The sequence below is a fragment of the Micromys minutus genome (genome assembly GCF_963924665.1).
Source record: "Micromys minutus genome assembly, chromosome: 23".
NCBI lineage: Eukaryota > Metazoa > Chordata > Mammalia > Rodentia > Muridae > Micromys > Micromys minutus.
The window spans coordinates 36,814,289-36,839,207 of record NC_137958.1 but is presented as its reverse complement, the minus strand read 5'-3'; the positions used below and the strand labels follow the sequence as shown (position 1 = coordinate 36,839,207).

General features: G+C 38.7%; 1 protein-coding gene across 2 annotated transcripts in view; it reads right to left on the bottom strand.

Moving 5' to 3' along the window:
- Window positions 1-16,463: 16,463 nt before the first annotated feature.
- PHF14 (PHD finger protein 14) overlaps window positions 16,464-24,919 on the bottom strand; it is a 120,349-nt gene continuing 111,893 nt past the window's right edge. Inside the window, exon 18 of one of the 2 annotated variants that reach the window (XM_080936177.1) lies at window positions 16,464-16,625. In XM_080936177.1, the coding sequence (XP_080792303.1) occupies window positions 16,551-16,625 (75 nt within the window). In that variant the 3' untranslated portion in view covers window positions 16,464-16,550. The remainder of the gene's footprint in view (window positions 16,626-24,919) is intronic. The other variant, XM_080936178.1, reaches the window with a different exon arrangement.

The following is a 24,919-nucleotide window of genomic DNA, read 5'->3' as shown; positions in this document are numbered from 1 at the left end:
TTCGTCTGTGAGAAAAGCCCTTCCTGAGTCCATTTGAAAATTCAACTCTGGTTTATAAATGGTATCTACCCTCTGGGTTCTCCCTTGAATCCACTATAGTATCTTTTTGACAATGAGTTAAATAAGATTTTTTTTTTTTTTTTAGCATACATCATTTCCCTTTTTATCTGTGTGAAAGTCACGATTCTAACCTCTTGAAAGGAAGCCAATATCACCAGTAATTTCAGAGGATGTGTACATCTGGCTCTCATCAAGCTGTCTTGTTGTCTTTTCTGCCTGAGTTATGCCAAGCACCGTCTCCAGAAAGCCTATGACACAGCATAGCATAAAAACCAGGGAAGGAAAAACAATCTTTCCCTCCCACCTTCACCCCAACTGTTAGGATGCTCTGCTAGGATACTATCAACAGAAAGCATGCTTGCTGCATTTCAAACTCCCACAGAAAACCCTGTGAATTTTCTGAGAAGGCCATATTTGCAAGGTTTGTTCAACAAAGAGGTTGGATAATCATCTTGGATTAAACCTTCAAAGCAGCAGGCTTTTGGATACCCCCCACCCCTATGCCATGATTAACCTGGGAACCTTTAGAAACCCTCTTTCTTATCATAATATATTTTTTGAAACCACCAGTTATTCATGAGGGACACTTTGGTAAACATGCTTCTTTATATATTCCCTTTAATTAGCAGTCCCTTTATTTTGCACAAAACTTCCTGTATGTAAACTTTATCTGCAAAGGAATTTTGTATGAAGTATTAAAGAATTAGGCAACTAATAGAAAATACATTTTTCCTACTGATAATATATCAAAATCTGTTAGACTACTCATTAATTTCTAGCTGCTTAGCCTCCAGGAAGCTTGGAGCCAGGTATGAGGCTTGACTTTCATAACTCTGTAGGGCCTACCTCTCTGTACTACCAGTTTCCAATGTTATCTTGGATCCTAACTTATATTTAATATATTCCTGTCTTCATTTACTTGTGCTTTTATCTACTTTTTTACACCTATTTTACAAATCACATATATAAAGATATAAAGAATATTCTTTTTTTAAGAATATACATATATAAGTAAAATATACAGTCCTCTGTAGTGTTACAAAAAAATCCATAGAGAAGTAACATATTCTCAAGTGATAGCTCTTTCTTTGCATGTTTCATTCAGAGACAACAGAGCACCCACTTTGAGGCATTTCATTTAACTTGCTCATGTGCTGTATAAACATGAAGTACATTAGCCATCTTTAGAATCTAAATAGTACAATTATGGTCAATCTAGATTATCAATTGGTTGGGTTGGAGACACCTAGAGGTTAGAGTTTCCCATTCTTCTTCACTTCCTGTCTACCATAAGCTGAACAGCTTCCTCTGCCATGCCCCTTCTTCCCATTGCCCTGCTTTTCGATTGGCCTGAAAGAAATAGAGCCCGCTGATCATGAGGTGAAGCCTCTGAGACTGTGAGCCAAAATAAATCTTTCCTCCCTTAAAGGATTCATGTTGAGTATTTTGTCACAGTGAGAAAAAGTCTGATAAATATGTCTCCATAGTGTGAAAAGGGGAGGGCAACTCTGACTTAACAAAGTGTTTATTTTTGTCATGATTTTTTTTTTTTCCTTTTAGAATATGCCCTTCCTCTCTCAGAGGGTAAAAGATACAGGATAGAACATTTGGGTGATCTACTTGTCAAAACATTTTTCCCTCAGGGGAGAATAAAATGAGGAGCGTATACAACTGAATGTGATTTTACAAATACCAGCCTTTTAAATAATGTTCTGCTGTGTACAAATTGCCTCAAACTTAACCACAAACAACACACATTCATAAAACGCAGTATCTATGAAACAAAAATAAAATAAAAATAAAGAGTCTGGACACAGTTTTTGGTTGGTCCTTTGTGGAACTGTAACCAAATTATCACATTGAAATGGCATTTCATCTGTCATACTACTTTGGGGAACACCGAAGTACAGATACATTGGGAGCTATGCTTTACTAAACCTCTAGGTGTCTCTTAACTTAAATTGATAATTTAGACAGACCATAATTGTCCTGTTTTAGATTATAAAGATAGCTAATGTGTTCCACATTACTTACATACCCATTCCAGTTGTTGAAAGAGTTTATTTCCTTGGAATCATAAGACTGAGAGCCTTCTTACTTGTTGTTGGCTTGGGCCATCTTCAGTTCTTTCCGTTCATTTGCTTCTGTGTGACTTGATGACCTTTCACCAAAGCCAGCAAATGGGGCAAAGTCTTGTCTTGGTCAACTCAGGCTGTGTAGCAACAGAGTTTTATTTCCCATTGTTTTGGAGTCTAAGAAGACCAGGACCACAAAGCCCTCAGATTCAGTGTCACCTCATTTCTCATGCATGACCAGCACCTCCTTCTCAGTATGTACTCACTTGGTAGAAGTGGCAAGCAACTCTCTGTGGCGTTTTTTATAAGGGGACTAATCCCACCTGATTAGACAATCTATTCAGCACTGAATCAACCTCCATTGAACCACTAATACCAGTACCTTGTACATTAGGATTTCAGTTTATGAACTTGGGGTTAAGAGTAGTGTTGTTTTATGTAATATGATTACATACCGAAAGTCACGTTCACCCTTTCATTTGCATCACAATTAGCTTGGTTAGAAGTCACCAACAGCTCTTGCCTGAACTCAAAAGAAGGGAAATAAGCCATGACTACCAGGAGGTAGAAATTTCAGGGAAAATGTAAATATGACAACATAACCAACTTGTTTGAGCCACTGCTCAGGAGTGAAACTTGAACATACTCTAACATGGCTTTTCTCTGTTTAAGGCCATGTCCTTAGGACAGTGACCTGCTTGAGAAAGCTGAATTCCTCTTTTCACATACTCCTGATTATAGCACTGACCTGCAGTGCTTTGGAAAATGTTTAAATCCCTTCTCTGTCTCTTTGAGATACAAATCTTTAACTCGAGCATGCTTTTCCCAGAGGGTGAGAAAATGCAATCACTGGGAAAGATGGAGGGACTGCCTCCTAGTCCCTGAGGAGAGCAGGAGCCTAACACCAATGAAACTAGTTCGAGCAAAGGGATGGCTAAAATCGCACTGACTGGCAGCCTCATCTGCTATATCTTTTGGTATCTTTCCTTTAACACATTACAAAATTGAAAAGACATCTTGACACCCCCCCCAGTGGAGTTGAGCTCTATTTGTACTAGACGCTCCCTCTCTTACTGTAGAAACTTGAATAAAATCTCTTGCAATTTTTACAAATGCCTGGCTCTTTCCCATGGCCAAAGTAAGATGCTTACCTTCACTAAAATCACTTACTTTGACGTCTGGCCATTGTTGCATTTTTCAGTCAGACTCAATCTAGCAAAACGAAGCTTCCATGAGCATTATAAATGCGTTTTTGTAAAATGCTTTTGTTGTTGTCTGCTGTCCCATCATAGCCCTGTTCCTGAAGAGTGGCATATACTTTAAATTAACAATAGCCAAAATAGAAATGGATATTGTGATTGAAAAAGAAAAACAAAAGTCTACAAAAAGATAGGCCATACAGTCAATCTTTGGGAATAGGTCTTGTAGGGTTAGTGGAAGGCAAAAATTCTCTTAGTAGTGAGTTATGATGACCTTATGCACTGCAGAAGTTCACTGTTAGTTTTTAAGTTTCAGTCTTGCTGAAAGAAAGACTGTATGGGACGACCATACAATGAAAGATTTCTATCCATTGCTCTTCAGTATGAGCTCATTCTTCCCTTGAAGCATTGGGAGGTAGCAAAATTACAAATGAGGTCTGGAATTGTGCTCTGTGTGAATTCTGCTTGTCTTAGAATGTTTTTTTTTGTACCTCACCACTGTTGAGCCTTTCCAAGGTATCATTGAACCTCAACTATTCAAATATATTAGACTATTGGGTCATTCTAATTCAAACCACCACACGATGGAACCAAATGATGCAACTCACATGCAATACTACGAAGAAAAAGGAAACGTATGTCCTCGTAAAGATCCTCCCATAAATATTAATAACAAATTTATAAAAACTGGTGTGCTGGCATGAATGAGAAATGTCCCCAGAGCCTTGGACATTTGACCAAGTTAGTGTTGTTGCTTTGGGAGCTCTAAGTGGCACATTCTTGCTGAACAAAGTATTCCACTGGGGGTAGGATTCACAAGTAAAAAGCCTCACCTACTTCTCGTTTGCCTATCCACACCCATTTTGTGCTTGTAGTTTAAGAGGTGTCCTCTCAACTTCTTGTTCCTGTTTCTTGTTGCCGTCCCTCCGTTATGGACAACGGTTCCTCTGGTTGTGGTGTTTTATCGAAGCAGCAGAAAAGCAGCTTGTACAACTGCAAAGCTCTCAAGTGTGTGTGGACTGAGGAGAGGAGAGGCAGCCATGGCATACGTGGAGAGGTGAGAGTTCACTCAGCAAGAAAGAGGAATGAATGCTCATGTGCACAACAGCACAGACCTTTGAAGCCCCACTTAGCTGCTACGAGTCATACGATTTCACTCATACCACAATGTGTTTTACAGTTATCAGAGGTTGTGTTTGGGAGGAGAACTTGATAGCTAATTAGAGAGAGGCTACAGAATTGTGGGGTAGGATCACTGAACTTACTGTCTAATTTACTTTTGCGGATGTTACCTGAATGGATGTTTTCTTAAATCCACACTTTTGGTGTGAATCTTAAATTATGTGCGTCCTAGTTTTTAGGAATGAAAGATAATGAAGGCTTCTGGATTGGGTGGTAATCAGACACTGATATCATGTTGGTAGGAAACATGACTGGGCAGCAGACAGGTCTCAAAAACAACACGCAAAAACAAAGGCAAATTTCCCCTTCACCCCAGTGTGAGGCAACAGAAACAGGCAGGAGTAGACTTAATCCCTCCTGGTGCTGGGATCTGACCTTGCCGAGAAGCCATCTTTTTATCTGGAGCTGTTTTCAGGAGTTTACTGCCAATGTCGTCTCTATTGTCACCCACATGGCTTCTCACATGGAGCTGAAAAGATGAGGATCTGTGTTCCACGCAACTGACAAAGTGGATTTCCTGAACTGCAGCTCTGATGAGGTTATTCCCCTGATTAAAATTCCTCCCTGGTTCCTCACTGACTTCAGCAGTGCTGCTGTCCTCTGCACATTAGAACTGCCTGGAGCACTTCACTAGGTGTGTGATGCTTAGCCCACCTCCAGACATTCTGACTTAATTGACCAGAAAACAGAGCCAGAGAGTATCGGTGCTTTAAATGCTTCCCATGTGGTTTGTTTCTTAGGGGCTTATTTTTCAACAACACGATTAAAATATAAATCATATATTTCAGGACCGTGGAGGGTAGCCTGGTTCCCTGTTGAGCTAAGGCTAGAAGCCTCAAAGACTCTGAAGGGACAGTAGGAACTTCATCTGGTTCCTGGGCACCAGGTCCCTGTCACTAGCTGCGGTCCCCCCACAGATTTGTGGCTATCAGTCATGTAAGGGCAACGCCCCAAGCCCATCCACAAGAAGAACACATGACCTGTGGTCACATAGGCTCAAGACAGATCTCAGAAGATATGGACGTAGCTACAAGAGACTGGAATGTGATATAAAAACCTCTGAAAAGCACCACCATTGCCCTGCCCAGGATTGGTCTACACTGAGGACAGACTAGAGAGTCAAATGCCTCATATTGCCTAAGTCAAGGTGAGTCATTTCCCATTTCATGGTTAAAACTAATCCACAGGGTGGGGTGGGGGGGCTCTTAGTAAAAAGAGCTCTGTTTTCTGGGCTTGAAATCGAGACAGACTCTGCCAAAGTTGTTATGGAGACCACAGAGACCACAGGGAACTGTTTGGATTATAGATGAACTCTGTCATTTTTTAAAATGTATGACCCTAGATTATAGTTTATTCTTCCCCAGATTTCTGACTTTGTTAACAGCTAAGGTAACTGTAGCTTGACAGCTAGAAGACAGACCTAGCTCCTTACCTAAACTCAGTTTCCAGCAACTCGGTCAGATGTAAGCTTTCACAGATGTAATGAAAAGCTTTCTACAAAGCTGACTTCCCATCAACTAAATGCTTCATATTTCCTCTTCTTGCTATGGCACTGCCCCAACATTAAATATTCCACTGTCTGACCCAACTGTATAATCACAAATTAAAATTTTAAGTTTTCTTTGGTTGTTCATTAACTAAATTTAAAGTGATATATATTCAGTTTCCTAGACAAAAGAAAAAGGCTCTTCTTGTTTCTTCTGCACCATGAAAAGCTCATCTTAAAGCCTCATGTTGTTAACTCATGTTGTTATCTCTTTGGTAAACTTAGAGCTACAGAAAACCCACTCAAATTTACCTCTCCTGGAACAAACAGACTCCATCCAGATAAGTACATCTGCTAATCAATAGCCTAAAGTTTCCACTTACTACCTATTAAGGAGGGTGGGGTTCCTCAGGGTTTGGGAGAAAGAAAATTTTTTTCTTAGATGCATATTTGAAACCCTGAGAATTATGAAAGAAATACAAATCCGTGTATATTGTTGTTAGAGATACAAAATATTGTATCTTCTCTTGAGATTTAGAAGGAAGATCATCAAAGACATAAAAGTAAAGCCAGGCATGCTGACAGAGAGACATAATTGCAGAACTTGGGAGCCTGAGACAGAAATATCATGAGTTGAAAACCAACATGTACTGTATAGTGAGATCCTGTCTCAAAAAATGTGGAAACAAAAAGTGGAGTTAATATATGAGCCGATAATATCAACTCTAGCTGAATACCTAAAATAATGGGAAATAGGAAGAAACATAAGCTAATGTATGCCTTCTGCAGAATTACAGCTGCAATAAAAGGTGTGTATTCATCAGGGTTCTCTGGGCAAAGAATAGAAATAATAGAATGAGAAAATATATCAACCTTCACAAGATGAAAGCAAACTAAATTTTCATTGAATAAAGAAAGTGTGGTATGTCAACAATGGACTTATCCACATTTATAAAATAAGGGAACCCTCTCACATGATGTACCTTGAGAAAGTATATTTCTTTTGCATGCACACACACACACACACACACACACACACACACACACACAGTGGACTTATCCCATTACAGAGCAACAATATCCTTATTAGACACCAGAGGCTAATGAAAAAAACGACAGTGCAAATGGAGTTGTTAGTATATGAGGCCCCAAATACCCACAAACATTATAGGATAGTCACATTGCTTTCGGTTTTCTTTCCAGATCCTGATGGTGTGACCATATTGCCAAAACTACCACATACTTGAATCATAGAACATGGAAGAACAATCGAGCTGGTGCTGACTCGAAAGCCTCATTCCCACTGGCTATCTTTTATGGTGTCAGCATTTGCTCACCGCACTTGCAGAGAAGAGTAATTCTTAGATGGGAACCCTGGAAAGTACAGTGGTGATTGGTCTGGCAAGACATGCTCAGTGGTGCAATAATAGCGCAGACATCATGGGAGTCATTAACCATTTTCTGATTGGCTTTAAGTCCTATGCTGTCACTACCATCTCCAACCAGCAGAAAAGGAGTGACGACACAGCGTTCTTCTCAAAGCGGTTTATTCAGGAACCTTACAGCATGCCAGTGAAAAGCTTTCTGTCTCTCTTTCTGTTTCTCCTTCTGTTTTTCTTTCTCCTCCCTCCGCTCCCAAGAGCAGTCCCTTTATCCTCTCTCAACTCCACCTCCTCAGTCCATGTTGTGTGGCTGCAGTTCATAGGTCCGAGTCATCTGGCCTGATCTCGCATCATGGGTGCACCTGCGCAGCTCGCACGGTGGGAGTGGCTGATCTCAGGGGCAGGAGGAAGTCAGGTGCTAGTCACAAGACTAGGCCGGAGTCCCAAGTGCCATCTTTGGACTGCCACCACACCCGCTCTCCACACTATGTCATAAGAAGACACCAATATCTGGAATCATTATCAAACCAAAAACTATTAGCTAGACAGGTAATAGCTTTAAGGGAATACTTACAGCTTTTAATCTGATGAATGGACGCAGTATGGATCTAACTTGTACCAGATGACCCATTGGGATGCCCATAGGTCAACATTTCAATCCTCATTTGAGAAGCATCTTTTGCAGTCCCTCCTTCTTCTAAGGCCTAGAGACGATGCATACGTTGAAGCAGAAAGCATGTAAGAGCTCAATGTGATGGGTGATTACAAGGGAATAGCCTCTTCTGGTTATCTCATGGCTGCTACACACAGAGAACTCACATCATGAACTCACAGAGGTGAAAACATGCACAAGACCTGTGCAAACTGAGGGAGATGAAATCCCTGCATAAAGCTAGAAACCGGGCATGAAATGCTAACAACTATCTTGGAATAATTGGCAATTATTAGATGCTAGAAGAGGGAAGAACAATTTCTCTGAGAGTGTAGCCTTTGGTATGTGGCCCATGATCCAATGGAAACCCACAGATGTAAAAAGAATATCTGGGGGGCACAAAAGTGATCTTGGTGTGCTTACAAATATGAAAAAGCACAAAGTGATCAACCGTGTTCTAAGAAACACTCAACTGATAAAAAATAAAACATACATAAGGTAGTCAAGCACTTAGAGGACAGAATCATGGTATTGGATTGTTTTGTTCAATAGCATGAAGGTAAAGATTCAGTTTGCCCGGTGATGGAGTGATTCAGAACTCTCAGACAACAATATGCAAAACTGGAATTATGAATATCAAGCAAGACTTTACTATTCTTCCCCAGGAGCTAGATCATTGGACGACAGAAGAATGTGTCTAAGGACTCTCAAGACCAACCTGTACCAAGAAATTTCCATGAGACTATTTCTGACTTTTAGAATTAGATTCAATAAAACAATAAAATCCAAATCAATGCAGGCCAATAAGATAGCCTCGAAAGAAAGTATCCCCCAGGAGAGAGTATCATAACCCCAAACAGATGGTCCTTTTGTCCTTTTGTTAATTTAATTATACCAACAAAATAACATTTTGAAAGCATTAGTGTTATCCCTTCTTAGTGTAATTAGAAAGCTAGTTCAGTTCAACAATACTCTGGGGGCTGAAATATATCCATGATTTATAGCTCTAACTAGTTCTACATTTCTGCTCAAGGTACAAAAATACAAATATGGACCTGAAGTCTAGTTCTTCATGCTTTACATATAATCACCATTAAGAACCAAGACAAATACCTTCTTACATCCCTTTAAAGATGAAATTATATCAATCTTTGCTTCGTCTCGCTCCGGAGTACCCAAAAATTCATTGTACTGTTTCTCATCTCATTTGTGTCTGAGCCTGTCAGTGTAAGGAAAAGATGACTGGGCACCAATGAAAGGAAAAGTCTCTGAAAGATAAAGTCATCGGGCACCAATGTTGTAAGAAGATGACGTCCCGGGTTTTGGCACCAATGTTAGGGGAAGAATGGGGGGGCATATGGCCCATGGAGGTGCGGCAAGGCCTGGGGCCAATGGAGATGCCTCTGGGGGATCCATGTTGGGAATCCCTTCCCCCTGACGAACCAGCCACACAATGGTATAGTACAGAATAGAGTTTATTCAGGTCATGGGAGAGTTAAGAGGGTGGTAGCGGAAGAGAGAGAGAGAGAGAGAGAGAGAGAGAGAGAGAGAGAGAGAGAGAGAGAGAGAGAGAGAGGGAGAGAGAGAGAGAGAGGGGGGAATAGAGGAGAAGAGGTTAGCCATGAGAACATGGAGGGGGGGAAGGTAAGGGGAAGAGGAGGGGTAGGGTTGGGAGAGCAAGAGAGGCCGGGGGCAAGAGAGGCCAAGAGAGAGAGGAGGGGGCAAGCAGCCCTTTTTATAGTGTCAGGTCACTGGGGCAGAGCATACCTGGCTACTGACTGCCAGGTAATTGAGGGGTGGGGTTTACAGAATCCCAACAGTCAGTAACAGTAAGCGGTAGGGGAAATGGTAAAATTACAGATAAAATGTCTTAGATACTTTAAACAAATTTAAGAACACAGCTTACAGAACTGATTTTCTTAATCACAGAATTTCACTGCCTAATAAAAAAAAGATCATTATCATTTCCAAATAATAGGTTTCTTCCTGCAGAGCTCTTTATTTATTATGTGAGGCAGATGGCAGGCTCCTGTCGAGGTGGCTGCCTTTCTGATACATTAGGTCCTACTTAACAAGCTTCTTTGCTCATTGTCCTGAAGTCTGAATGTCCTAAAGGAGTTAATCTATCCATAAAAGCAATGATAACGTCATGTCTCCTCCTTTAGATCAGGCTGTGCCCCAAATAGTAAGAGTCAGAATTACCCAGCTGCCTTTTCTGCTCTCCAAGTGTCGACAACGAAAGCTACCACATGTACGCTTATAAGGGCATCTGATCTGATCCAATTATCTATTGTTTCGAGAAGCTGTCTCTTTTGCTAATTTGTGGCTTGAACACCATGAATATGAAAATGGTGGCTTTATTTCACTTCACTGACAGTGGCAGTGAAAGCAGGGTCTTATTCTCTAGAGTGAGGTATTTAGCATGCTGCAGGTGTGCACAGAAGATGTAAAAGTGACAAAAGCAACCTTGTAAACATTAATGTGATGTTGGCTGTGATATTATGAGCCTAATGAAATCTTCTGCACACAAGAACACATAGGTGTCATGCTGGGAAACCAATGTCTAACTCTCATCTTGATTGCAGGGAAAATATATCTCATCAAAGCTATAAATTTCATGAGTGTGCTCCCAGATTTAAAGCCCTTAAGAAGAATGGGTTTCATGGCTCAGTAGTTTTAAAGGGCTGATCTTATTTGGCTTTGTAACTAGGAAATTAAGAGTTTTCTAAAAAACAAATCAGAATTATACCACAGTGACTTGAGCTTTCACACTGTTGCTTTAAGTGCTTGACTTCCTCTCCAGATAACAAAGTCTGGGATTCCACATTGTAGTCACAATGGGACAGCATTTATTACCTGCTATGATTACTCAGTAGACTGGAAAGGAGAAGAAATTTGCTCATTCATGGCTATGTAAAAAAATGTAATAGAAAATGGAGTAGTTTTCTAATCAACTTTCACAACTGAGAGTGAACCTTACTTAGTTTGGTATCAGGAGGAAATTGCCTTAGTCCCAAGCAGTATCAGAACTCAATGAAGAGAAATCTGTACAGGGCCTTAGGAACCACAGGCACTGGAGAGATGTCAAATAAAATTAATTTATTGCTTCCTTTTCAGCATGTTTTGCAGCATATTTGTGGTAACTACGTAAAGCTTTTGTAGGAGGAAGTCTCCTTTTGTGTGTTGTTCATGTCCAACTTAAATATTTATTGCAACTGAAAAAGGAAAAAAACAAGACAAATCATATTGTAGGCAGGAAAATGCAGATACATTCAAAGCTCTTGCTTAGAGGAATTAGTGACTGTTTTGCCTTGTAAGAATACAATGCAAAGTGAATAATATTATTACTTTTCTACAGGTATTAAAGGAGCAGAACTACTGACCCCATCCCCATTTCATCTGGATGCTCAGAAAGCTACCAAGGAAGTCACTGCCCTCTGGAGTGGAAATCAGACTCTAGGTTGTCCATGCAAATTCCAATATGAAGCAACAGGGTATAGCTGCTGTCCCCTCATTATACTTCCCAAGCCCAAGGAAAATGGATAGCAATCATTGAAAATCATAGCCATACTTACATTAAAAAATGGAATATGGGATAATTTTAAAATGCCATGTGTCTATTGAACATTTTAAAATAAGCTACATCACCACTTTTGAATGTTAAAATTTGTAGTTCTTTTGTATACTGTTTCGATTTTTATGTAACCTTTCATAGGAGCTTTGTAGTAATTAGTTTTTTACACCCTTGTTACAGCCATCAGAATTAGAACCTAACTTTATGAATCACATTACGTACTGAAAGGAAGTTTTCTCTGGTGTCGATGAGCTTTATGTTGAGGTCTTTGGTCCACTTGAACTTAAGCTTCTACAAGGTAATGAAAACAAAGAACCAAACAAAGAAGATAAATCAGAGACTTGTAACAAGGCTGTGTGACTTCAAAACTACATGAAAGGACATTTTGAATGGTGGAAATGCTCTGTAGATTGGAAGAGGTCACATGGTGTGATGGCTAATTTCAGTGACATGACAGGGTCTGGAGTCATTAGGAAGACACATCTCTGGGCTCTTCTATGAGGGCATTTCCCGAAGGGATTAACTAAATGATGTTAGAATCTTCCTCAGTGGTAGCAGCTTCCAGGGGGAGGCTCAGATATAGAAATAGGAGAGGAAAAAGCGCATGCCTGCTTGTCTCTGCTCCTCCCTGAGTCCACTGCTGCTGTGGTCGTGTTCTGCTGACTCCCCGCAGCCTCTTTGGCCTTGCAATGACTGGATACCAGCAGCTTTCCAGCAGTCTTCTAGGTCCCACATTGCTTTGGAACTGCTGAGACATTGAGATTCAAGGTCCAAGCAGCTACTGGCTCGTTTTCTCCATTATGTATTCAGCTGTTGTCTGGCTACCCAGTCCCTACTGTGTAGGTGAATCTCTAAGTATAAATCTCCCCATCTTTAGCTCCTGTGGAGAATCTTGTATAATACACAAATGTGTCCATGGTCTCAGAGTTATACATTGGAATGGGTGTTTAATATAAAGGTATTTAGTGGAGTTGATCAGAGGTAAGGACAATACCGGAGAGTAGAATCTACTGTCCTTCCCCATTCAAGACCTTGTGACAGAAAACTGCATGGCCTATTGGGGGCGTCTTACAAAGGTTTTGTTGAATGGATTTAAGAACTTGTATCTAGGAGCTTCTATTTGCCAGCCAGCAACGTGGTATAACATCTCTGCCAGCTTCTGCTGTTTGTAGCCTAGGCCTAAGGAAGCAGTGTGAGCTAAACACAGTTAAGGGGGAAAAATGCTATCTCTGGGTGTGATAGAGACAGACAAAAGGTTGTTTTATTTTTAAATTCTTGGAGGCTATGAAGAAATACAACTCAGAAGCCAACATAACACAATTCATTTCTAAGAAATGTGGGCTGGGTTTACACGCCTAGAATAAAGTATAAAGGAAGCTGTGTTCTCCAAGCATCGGTAGTCTCAGGCTGCCTCAGTGCCGAGGAGGTACTTATCTTGGCACTGGCTAGGAAATGAGCTAAGAACCGGGCTAAAGGGGATAATGAAAACAGAAAATTTCATTACACAGTGGATACCCTGTAGAAACTAACTTATAGATCATATGCCAATTAACAACCTTTATGAAGACTTTCTGAAAATATAAAGAACCTGTACAGACACAGATACTGTTGCGATGTTCCTTAGCAGAACCCCAACTTATAGAGAGAATGCCTTATGGGAAAGAAAGTAAACTCCACTGAACCTTGATCTAGAAACTCCAGTAATACCAAACTGAACATATGATCTTGTGTTGTAACACAGGCAACCTCTGGTTATTTTGTTATGGCAGGCTTGTCTATTATGTAATACAATCAACAGTATGAAAATATATAACATGCAAATAAAGTGATTAATGACAGTCACATAGTTATTTTGTAGTATTCCAGACTTCCATTTGAGTCTGGGAAGAAGGTTCAGCACTTACATTGCTTATACAAAGGATCCAAGTTCGGTCCCCAGCACCCATGCTGGGCAGCACATAACTGTCTTTAGCTTCAGGTCCAGAGACATTTGATGCCTCTGCAGTCATTGCATACAGGAATACAGGAGCAAGAATTCCCAGGCAGAACACACACATACACACACACACACACACACACACACACACACACACACACACACACACACTCAAAAATAGGTAAATCTTAAAAAAAATTCCCACATATTTTAATACAGAATACCTATGTATGGGCTTTAAGCATTTGATTAATTCATACACACCTATTTTTCTAAGAGAAATATAAGGACTTTTAATGTAACATTCACCATCCTAAAGTAATGGATACATGTTGTTAAACATGTTCTTGGACCTTTATGTATTTATTTGGGTGTATGTGTATATGTGGAAGCCAGAGGCAGCTTTTCTGAGTCAGTTCTCTCCATCGTGTGGCTCCGAGGGATCACACTCAGGCTGTCAAGCTTGAGAGCAAACACTCTTTCTCGTTGTACTGTCTCACTGGTGCCCTGAACACCTTTTAAAGGGGCATCATAAAAATGTTTGAATAATGGTGTCAGTTAAATACAAGCACTAACTATGTCCACGTGGTGGCTTTCACTGTCTCCCACACTAACAGCTCATTTTAGAAATGTAGGCACCAATAGAGCAGATGGCGGCATACAGAAATGGAATCAACCACTTGTTTAAAAAAACAGACAAAGCTCGTCTGGGATGTCACAGACACACAATAGGTGTCTTCATAGTTGGTCCATTCCAGGCAGGATTCTATTCTGTAGTATAAAGAATGGTGGTGATGCCCTTTCCTCTACTTCATTTAAATAAGTCATATAATGAATAAAAGTTGCTCAGGAGAGGTGGCTCCAAGATTAAGAGCATATCCTATTCTTGCCGAAGGATTTCTCCAAGTTCATGTCCAGCCTAGTATATACCTAAGTTCCAGAATAGGCGAGACTACACAGAAACCCCGATTCAAAACAAAAACAAAGAAAAACTATCCACCACTACCAACAACCTAATAATACACCAATCTGTGTAAATATGGCTGTTTTGAAATAAATCCATGTAGGAAAAATGTCACAGTGGTTGAAATTGCTTAGGGCAAAATCCCCGTGCAGACTCTGAACTGCTTCCTCGGCCTTTCCTCTGGCACAGCCCAGAATTCACCCAGGGAGTGTGCTTTGTAAGTTTGAGCTCTTTTCCTGATTTGCAGTCAGATTAGAGGCCATCCTTCAATAAAGTTCGTGTTTGGCAACTTGCAGTTTTCTCTGTTTTAGCTACGGTATCAAGCTGCCAGCACATCATATTGTCACACATTTAGTGAGCTTGTCAGATGCCAGTGATAAAAATATGACTCCAGGGAAACCATACTGATTCCATTCTAATGAGGACAATGTTGCACGCTGCATTCTCTTATAAGCTCCCTCAAAGTTCTAACCCTTATTTTAAGCAACTTTGCCTCCAATAATCAAACAAAGACATCTGCCAGAACTATGGTTCTACAAACTGCAACTAGACTCATTTCCACTGCTGGAGTTGGCAAATAACAGCTCAGAAATCAGAAGCAGCAAGGATAAAATGGCTTTAGCACACTAACGAAAATGAGTGTCAGAAAGAGGTTGGAAAATGTATAAGCCAACGAAGCACATAGAACGTTTTGTTTTTAAACAGCTAAGAGAAGTTTATATGGATAGATACATAGGTCATTAACTATTTTTAAAATGATTGTGTGTGTGTGTGAACAGAGGTGTCTACAATAGACCACAAGTGTTGCTGGAGCACCTGGGGCTGGCATTATATGATGTAAGTTCTAGAAGCCAAACTCCAGTCTTCTATAAACAGTAAGCATTCTCAACTATTGAGTCATCTCTCTAGCCTCCTTTTTGAAATATTTTATGCCTTAAAAATCATGAAATTATGTCTGCTACCAAAGATTGTGAAATGATTTTTCATCCTTTCTGCAAATCTGGAGTATCATGTGACAAGCTCATGCATCAGAATTCCATGTGGCATCGGCAGGTTTCAGTATTTCCATGCATGAGCATTTTCTATTTTCTTATTAATTATGCTGGTGGTCCTGGTCAGTTTTACCGTCAACCTCACACAAACCTACCGTCACTTGGCAGAAGTAACTGCACAAACCACACAGGCATGTGTCTGTATATGAGAGGTGTCTTGACAAAGCCCATGTTTGGGTGGCACTCTTCCTAGGTAGTTGTGCCCTGGTAGTGTAAGAAAGCTAGCTCACCATGAGCTAGTGAAGCAGCCACTAAGCTGTGTTCCTCCACAGCTTCCTGAGACTAGGAAGTACAAGTTGAACTGAATTCTTCTGTCCCCAAAGTTGCTTTTAGTTATGGCGCTTATCCTAAGAACAGGAAAGCAAACCAGAACACTGGGTTTTCTTTATAACGACAATTGGAACTCCAGTAAGTCCTGTTGGAAAATGACAACTGAACACAGTAAAAAGAATAAAAAAGAAAATAAAAATGAATTACATATTCCCAGAGGTTTCTTTTAGGCCACACAGATACAGATGACGACAACCCCCTTTTTCTATTTAGGTCACAGGACAAAGAAAATCTTGTTCTTGTATTTCTGACAATTTCATTCTTTTAAAAACCACTTCAGAGGCTGTTGCTGTGGCCCACATCTCCTTAAGTCTGTGGACATCGTGGTCTACCTAGGTAGCTTTAGGCCCACAAGAGGACACACAGTGAAACCTTATCTCAAAAGAACAAAAACTGAAACAAAATAAATCCCAACATCAACAACAAAGCCACAAAACAAAACAATAAAGAAACCAAAAGATATTTTGATGGTTTGCCCTTTAAATCAAAGTGGAATTGTTTAATAAAATATGACTTTTAGATCCAAGCTTCTATTTCAAGGACTTTATTGAGAACAGTCTTGTAAATTAGATTTTACAATTAACATTTTACAAATTAGAAATGTTATCAGACTCAGCATAAGGTGTAAACGCTTCAGAACACACTAGACAATCCTTCGTTATTTCTTTGGATTCTTTTGCTCCATGCTGAGCTCCTGAGATGCATTTTTCTTTTCAGCTTCATTTTCATCTTCCTGCAAAATAAATTTTAGCAAACATTAAATCCTAAATTTTAGAGTTTTCAACATATTTTAACAGTATCTTACCAGCAAAACAATGTACTATTATGATTCCAGAAAAAGATTCTATATCTAAAATTGTAACATTCTTACTGTTTAATTAATTATATTACACGATTTTTTTTAAAGGTTGATTAGAAGTAGCCAATTTTCCAAGGCTTCAGAATTACTTTCTGAATACCTGCTATTGAACTGTGCTCTCTGTAGTAGGGAAACCATACAGCCTTTACTTTGCTCTTTGATAAAAAACAATAAATTTAACTTGTAAGACACTTTATGTGCTCCAGCATGGCGTTTTGGTCTCATCTAGCATACTTTCTTGACAGGTCTGTCAATTTTTCAATTACTTGGACCACCATATGTTATCTGAAGATCAGTCTGTTCTAAAATAGGAAACATGGGCATGTCATCCTGTAGAACGCTCACAATCTTCTCGTTTCGATTCTAAGCGGTGGCCTCATAATTCACATCACTTTCCCATGGCCCATGGTGGATAATGAAGTGACATCATAATGTCTGCTACCCGAGCAATGAAATGTACCTTGTGCTTAATATTAAATGCTGACCTTCAAAGCATAAATTATAAGCATCTGAAAAAATATTTCAACCTATATTTGGTATGCTATCTTATTACATAGATTCCTTCAACAACATCCAAGCACTAAGCAGTCTTGCTTTCCTGTTAGTTCTGATTTATCAATATCATCTTTCTTTTTTATTAACTGAAATAGACACTTCCTAAAACATTAGTGAGTCAATTAAAGCATAGGCAGAAATTCTCAAGTATCTTTACATAAAGTTAATACCAGTTTTCTCCAAAAATATCATTCTGTACTTCTGGACTTTATAAAACCAAGTTCAAATAAGTAGTGGTTGAGTTTTGCTTAGTGTCAGTGCAAACCAGGTCTGTGTAACTGTGTTCAATGGAAAAACAAAAAACAGACAATGACAAAACCTTTTCTACAGTTAGTAAAATGAAGAAAGCATTCTTGTCTCTAACCTCCATAGTATGTTTTTATTTAGACTGTATCAATATTAGGAAATTAGGGACATTATCGATATTACCAATTATTCTGAAGTGTTAATGGGTACATGAGATATCGTGGGATTTTAGTATATCATCTTGACAGTACAACTTCTCCTATTTTTCCAACAACTGCTACTGCAATTTAAATTTCCCTTTAACTTATCTTTACTGAGTAGACTATTATTTTTCATCAACTGACATCTGAAGAGATATTAGTAAATACATAAAGGTTTCCAGAAATTACATTTTAGTTACAACCTATTGAAAATTAAATCTTCACTGTCCACCTTCCACTGCCTTCTAGTAGTGAGACACTGCCAGTGTATAAAGTCCCTCCAGAGAGAGGCTGTGGTGCAGTGAATGAGAATGTCCATCAAAGGCTGAAACAATCAATACTTGGTCTCAGTTGCTGGAAATGGTTGGAAAAAACTGGCAAGTGTGGTACCGTAAGAAGAGTGTTCCTGGGGTAGCTTTGTGGTTTCAAGAGGCTAGCCTTATCTCCGTCATGCTCTTTGTGCTTCTTGCTTGTGGATCAAGATATTAATTCTCAGCTATTCCTACCACTGGGCCTTTGTTCTGCCATCCTAAAGTTCTGAAACCATATCCTAAACATATCCTGAAGTTCTGAAACCATATCCTAAACGTATCTTGCAGTTCTGAAACCATATCCTAAACGTATCCTGAAGTTCTGAAACCATATCCTAAACGTATCCTGAAGTTCTGAAACCATAAGCCCAGTTAAAAACTTGCCACTGTAAGTGGCCTTGATCATGGTGTCTTATTACAGCAATATAAATGTAACTGGGACAGTGCATTGTTAAGTAGCACCAAATTTGTCAAGTTGCTTTTTCAATGAGGCCTTCTTTATATTATATTCCTACTGCCTAAATGGGTGCAGTTATCAATCACCTGGAATCTACTCAATGTCTTCTGAATCCTGTGAAATGTTGGCGTTTAAGAACAAGAGTTATGTGTAAACGAATACACCCTTTTAAAAGGCAGATTGTCATTCCTTACTCAGCAGGCATGCTTCCAGCAACACTGGTAAAGAAGGAAAGCAAAAATGTGTGAAGCAGTATGTGCCATGACAGCCACATATTTTAGATTTATCTATTTTAGTTTTAGGTGTATGATTGTCTGCAATTATATGTGTGCCACATCCATCTCTGTGCCTATGGAATACATAAGAAGTTGTTAATTTTCCTGAAACTAAAACTGTAGATGGTTCTCAACCACTATGTAGATGCTAAAAAAACCAGGTTCCTCTGTAAGAGCAACAAATGCACTCCACCCCTAAGCCATGTCTCCAGCTCTAATAGAGCTACTTAAAATTCATATCCTTTGAGTCATGGCAAACAAACAAAGCCCTTATCATCAGCACAGTCTACTAAGTGTGCAGACTAATATGACTTAGTTAATAAACTGTATCTAACTTTATCTAGCAATCTTTAAACTATTTTAACTCAAAATACAAATGTAAAGGGGCTGTAGAAACTGTCAGTAGTTAAGAACACTGGCAGTTCTTCCAGAGGACTAGGATCAGTTCTCCAGCATCGTCATGGAGGCTTATAACCTTCTGTAACTCAAGTTTCAGAGGATCCATCTGTTGCTGTCTTTTGGTCTCTGTGGGCAACACTTGTGTGTGTGCACATGCATGCGCTCGTACACACACACACACACACACACACACACACACACACACACACACACACACACGGCAAAAGAAAAACAACCATGTACATAAAAAATAAAAATACTTATGTATGGATGTGGTAATAAGCTTGGGAAGCCTAAAGTCTAGGAAGTGTCTATATATTTTGCGTTTTGTATTTATTAAGTAGAAACTATAGGCTAATGCTGCTAAATAAAATAAAATCTTGCAACTTCCATTAGGTTACAAATAGTTTAATATATATAACATGTAACAGAAATAAGTCTGGAAGTTAATGCATCAGTATGACAGCAGTCTTCTCTGGCTGACTTCCTAATTAGGGAGCAAGCTTATAAATCTTTTGTAGGTCTGCCTCCTATTAGGCAAATACATACAGTCTTGGCCCTTATTTTCATGCTAAAGACTTGTCTTTAAAAAGTTTGCCTTTTTACATCTTAAATCACTTATATAACCATCAAAGCCTATCTATTATTTTATATGACTGCAGCTGTGACTTAGATATAGCAAACAATCACAGAGATGAGGAAACAAATATCCAATCTGATTGCTGAAATATAACACTGAAATTGCTATAGCTCAATGGTATAAAGATCAAGGTAACATATTTTACATTAAAAGAATCATTCTAGCTTGATTATGTAAAGCTCTGATGGATTGCTCTTTGGAAGTGTATGTAACACTGCTGGCCAATTTTATAAGAGCTTTACATACAGTTCAGGATTAACCAGCTCCTTCAGGAAACAGATTGCACATCATTAACAAACAAGCGCACAGCAAGTGGATTTGCAAGGAAAGCAGGCTTCAGCCAGCCTTTCTTCACTACCAGAGAGCAAGTGGGAGTTGGGTGCCTCTGATGGCAGGGGTTTTTACTTTGCTGAGCTAAGACATCTGTTTGTTTCCCAGTGAAAGAAGACCCCTGCTACATGGATCGTTTCTTAGTGACAGTCCTGACAAGCTTGACATTTGTTTCATGAAGAATCCCTGAAGCAACCGTCAAGAAAACAGACCCTTTGGGGTACTGGATGCATGGAGACGTGCTCTTGATGCTTAAGCTTGTTATTCAAACTCCAGAAAACACACTGATGCTGAGGACCTTGTACCTCTTTTAATCAGACATGGTATGTAGTCATATGCATGACACCCATACCATCTAATGACTAAATGTGGGTCAGTTTTAAAACACTGACAGTATGACAAAGAGGAGAGATGTTATTTCTAGGCACATAAGGGACATGCAATTATGGTCTAATACTCTAAGTGGCAGAAAATGAAGAGTTATTGGGAAAGAGAAATAAGAATAAACACTTGTTTGTCAAATGAAAATTCTTACTACTGCATAGAAGTTGCAATATTTCCTTCAAATGAAATTTAGCTTGTGCCACTGATTTGGGACAAAGACTCCTATGTATTTTTTCTTCTGATAACAGCTCAAATACTTGATGTTAATTAATAGTAATGAAAAAACTACCTGTCTTTCTTTCTTTTAAGCAGAAACCAACTCCATGCAATGGCAAATTATTTTAAAATCTGAATATTTCACTTTTCGGGTAGTTTGTAGACTAAAATTAAAGTGTGCAAATAAATACATGAGGCTTACCTTGTAAACACGTTTGAAAGAATGTCTTTTAAAGGTAAGATCATAAAAAGACAAATTCCTTTTGTTTCTTTACGTAAGTCTGAAGCCAAAAAACCCCAGTAAATGCCACATCAGCCACATGTTTGAGGTCAACACTACCTGTAATACTTAGTGTCACTACGTGAATGGGAGCAGTGAGAAGGGCACATGCCCTGGAGGCTGTAGTCTTTCCTTGAGCTAATAATGGGAGAGCATACAGCAGGCATTCTATAAAAGAACTCAGCGACAGTCCAAACAAACAAATAGAAAAATAAATAAAAGCCAGGGTCAGGAATGACAAAAGTTGGAACTGTCCCAAATTGGAGAATAGCATGATCATTTAATGCAGCCTGAAATAGTGGACCATAAAATGACTACTGGGGAAACTGAAGACCCTGATGTACATGGGGTGGTCAATGAAATCATCTGGTCACACTTTCTAGTTTTGATAATTCTACAATGGTTGTAAAAGATGGAAACAGTATAGTCAACTGGACAGAGGGAGCAAGGCATTATCTATCCTGTTATCTGTAAGCTTAAAATGTTTCAAAAGAACATTTAAATATTAAATGAATGCCTACTTGTTCCAAATATAGTATTTCGATAGGTTTTAAAAATAAAAATGGAATATATAGAACATATGGAAAGGACTTTATACAGAATACTACAAAACAAAACAAAAATAAGACATCCACACTTCTACAGTTAGAGAAACATTTTCTTCCTATGGCTCTCCATAAAATTCCTTTGCTAGGGGCCTGAGTGACTAAGTGATAGTATTATTTTATTTTATTGCCTGTGGGATTCTGAATTTTCTTACATCTCCATTGTGAGCACAGACTATGCAACTAACTAGAAAACATGTCTTTTATTGAGTCCTTTTTTAGTTTGACTGTACAAACTATTTCTATAAATTAGTGAGAAAAATCAGAATCTATGCTTACCAAAAGAGTGAACTCAGTTGCTTTTACGTTTTTGACCATGCTACTCTCAAGATGATGCGCATTGCTACTACAGTTAAGCCAACTGGGGTTCAGACAACCAATAACTGGAAATGCTTTATTTTCCTTAAAATTTTAAACATGATATGTTTTTGACTAATCACAGAATAGTTATTGAAACAGAATTTAGATTTGCGATCACAAATATGTATGTTTTAATAATATTCTTTAAAGAAGTAAGTTGTTCATCTTTTTAAGTCACTATTATAAAAGTTTGCAGTCAGGTGGAAGGAGAATTTGCCTCTCAGAATAAGTCTTCTTTCTGGCTGCTCAATACAGAGTGGTCAGGCTTGAAAGTTCCACACAAGGAAAAACAGATTCATCAAGTTATACTTATATATATTTACATACATACATATATATATATATATATATATATATATATATATACATGTGTGTGTGTGTATGTGTGTGTGTGTATGTGTAACAACAGTAATTAAAAGAAAACAAGGATATCAACTTGAAAATTGGGGGGCATGGGAGGGGTAGAAAGAGGGACCTCAGAGGGACTGGAGGGTAAAAGGGGAGAAAGGGTTGCAATGCTATTTCATTAAAAGCATATTTTTAAAAGGTTTGCAGTCACTGAAAAGGTGCTGAAAAGTAATACACCCAAATTGCTTCAAAATGCACCCAAACACTGCTTTCTTTTATTAATTTCATTTATCATTATTATTATTATCATCATCATCATCAGTATTATTTTTATTGTGTATGTGTTTGATATGGGGGAACACATTAGTTTTAACTCTCAACAGTATTTAAGAGTATGCTTTACTATAGACAATATGCTAATGCTGCACAATGAGGAAAAATTTATCCTACTAGCCAGGAAAACTGATAATGAAAATGTTTCAGGCAAAATGAGCACACTGCATACTTCAGACTAAAATTAATTGCGGTTTTTAATGCTTCACAATTCCACTGTAATTCTTTGAATGGTGCATTTACTTCATAGTCATAAACACTTGGATCATTAAGTAAAGTGTAAAACGTGTGTAATGTGCTACATTTAACAACCTCTGGCCCCTTTTCTGTACTTCTGTATTCAGTTTTCCAATGCACTGAATAAGCAATTGAGGATTCTAATTACATTTCCTGACTTTGCATATTTGAGATTCTTATTTCACTCCATACAAAAGGCAATTAATCTAGCATTTTACAACTGAATTCCAACTTTAGTGGGCCATCCTAGACACTGAATGAACTTACAAGAAATGCTCAATTAAATTTACTGTAAAAAGTATATGGGTTTTTCTTATGACAGAGTTGCATACTTAATTAAAAATCTTAGGAATATAGAATAAAATTAAAGTAACACTGGATTCTCTTGGTAAAAACCAGCTCAACTACGCATATCATTAAGCGAGCCTATGACATCACTCAGTGGAAGAGCTCCCATCTAGCAAGCAGGATCCAGTAATGTGCTCCACGGGGTTCCATCCCTGAGGTCTCAGAAGTAGGTGGCAGTATTTTGCTTCTGTTTTACATTTATTCAAACTAAAGACAGTAAAAGCAATCAGCTTTTTAACTCGACCTCACAAAAGGATAGCCTTTATTTTAGCAACAAGTCAACTGGAAGAGAGAAGCAGGGAACAAGTGAAGACAAAAAACGTGGTTTTCTGCATTTTAAATCCTTTAGATAGTGTTATCTATGGAAGACAAACAATTGTGAATATTTTGTGATAATTCTGATGTTAAGTCATTAAATACCCAATATTTAATTTTTCAATATAAAATTTCTCAAGTGATCTCAATTCCAGAATTCCTTCAGTGTACAGTGCCTTTATTAAAGTTCTCATTTGCTCACTGTCAAAGCTACATCAAACTGAAAGAGTTTTAGGATTATTAAATTATGACTATGACATGTATGGGGACCCTCTTTTACTTTCTTACATTTCTCCTTGGTCATTAAGGCTTAAATGTTTCTAAGGCTGCCCAATGACAAGAGTGTGACATCAATTTCTTTACTAGAGACTTAATATAAAACAACTCTTTGGACTGTCTTCCAAGTATAAAGGATTTGAAACTTCTTTTAAAAAAGAACCAAAGATCACTTTATAGGGGAAGACTTCATAAGCCCCAGGCCAGCTGATGTATCAGGTTAGCATCAGCAGAAATCCACACTGACATATTCTAGTGTGTCATCCTCTGAGTGACAACACAGGCCTGTGGTTTATGATTAACACGCAACTTGCCCAATCATGAGAACATACTAGAAAAAGTGCAAATGGAAGCCAGGAGGTGCTGGAGCATGTCCTTAATCCCAGCACTCGAGAGACAGAAGTCAAAGTCAGTGAATCTCTCTAAGTTCAAGGCCAGATTGGTATGCAGGGCAAGTTCCAGGACAGCCAGAGCTACACAGAGAAATCCTGTCTTGAGAAACAAACAAAAAAAAAAAAAAACGAACAAAAAAGCTGCACTGGAAAGACATTGTAAAAAATAACCGAGTGCCAATCATTACTAACAGAACAAATTTAACAACATCCAACTGAGGAAACTGAGTTATGTGCAGAGAAGACACGAGGGGCAGCACTGGGGATATGTAGTAATTGCCAACATTTACTTCAGAGAACCTTCTAAGGCTTCTTTCTGCTCTATGGCTGGTAACTCTGTAAGATGTTAATGGAAAAGGAAGCTGGGCAAGAGTCTTAAGAGTTTCCTATGTCACTTTTACAACTCCTTTAGAATCTAAAGTCATCTTGACACAAACATTAAAGGCACATGCACAGCAAACATGAGTAATGATAATTTGTTCTTAAGTTCTATGTAGTTACAGTCAAAATAATACTCAGGGCCACTCCTTCTTGACAGGCCCAGGCCCACATGGATGCTTCTTGCTTTTTCCTTGACTCTTTCCCTTTATAATAACCTCTGTTCTTAATTAATACCTGTATTTAAAATGTCATCACAAAACTCTTCACTGTGCCTCAAAGA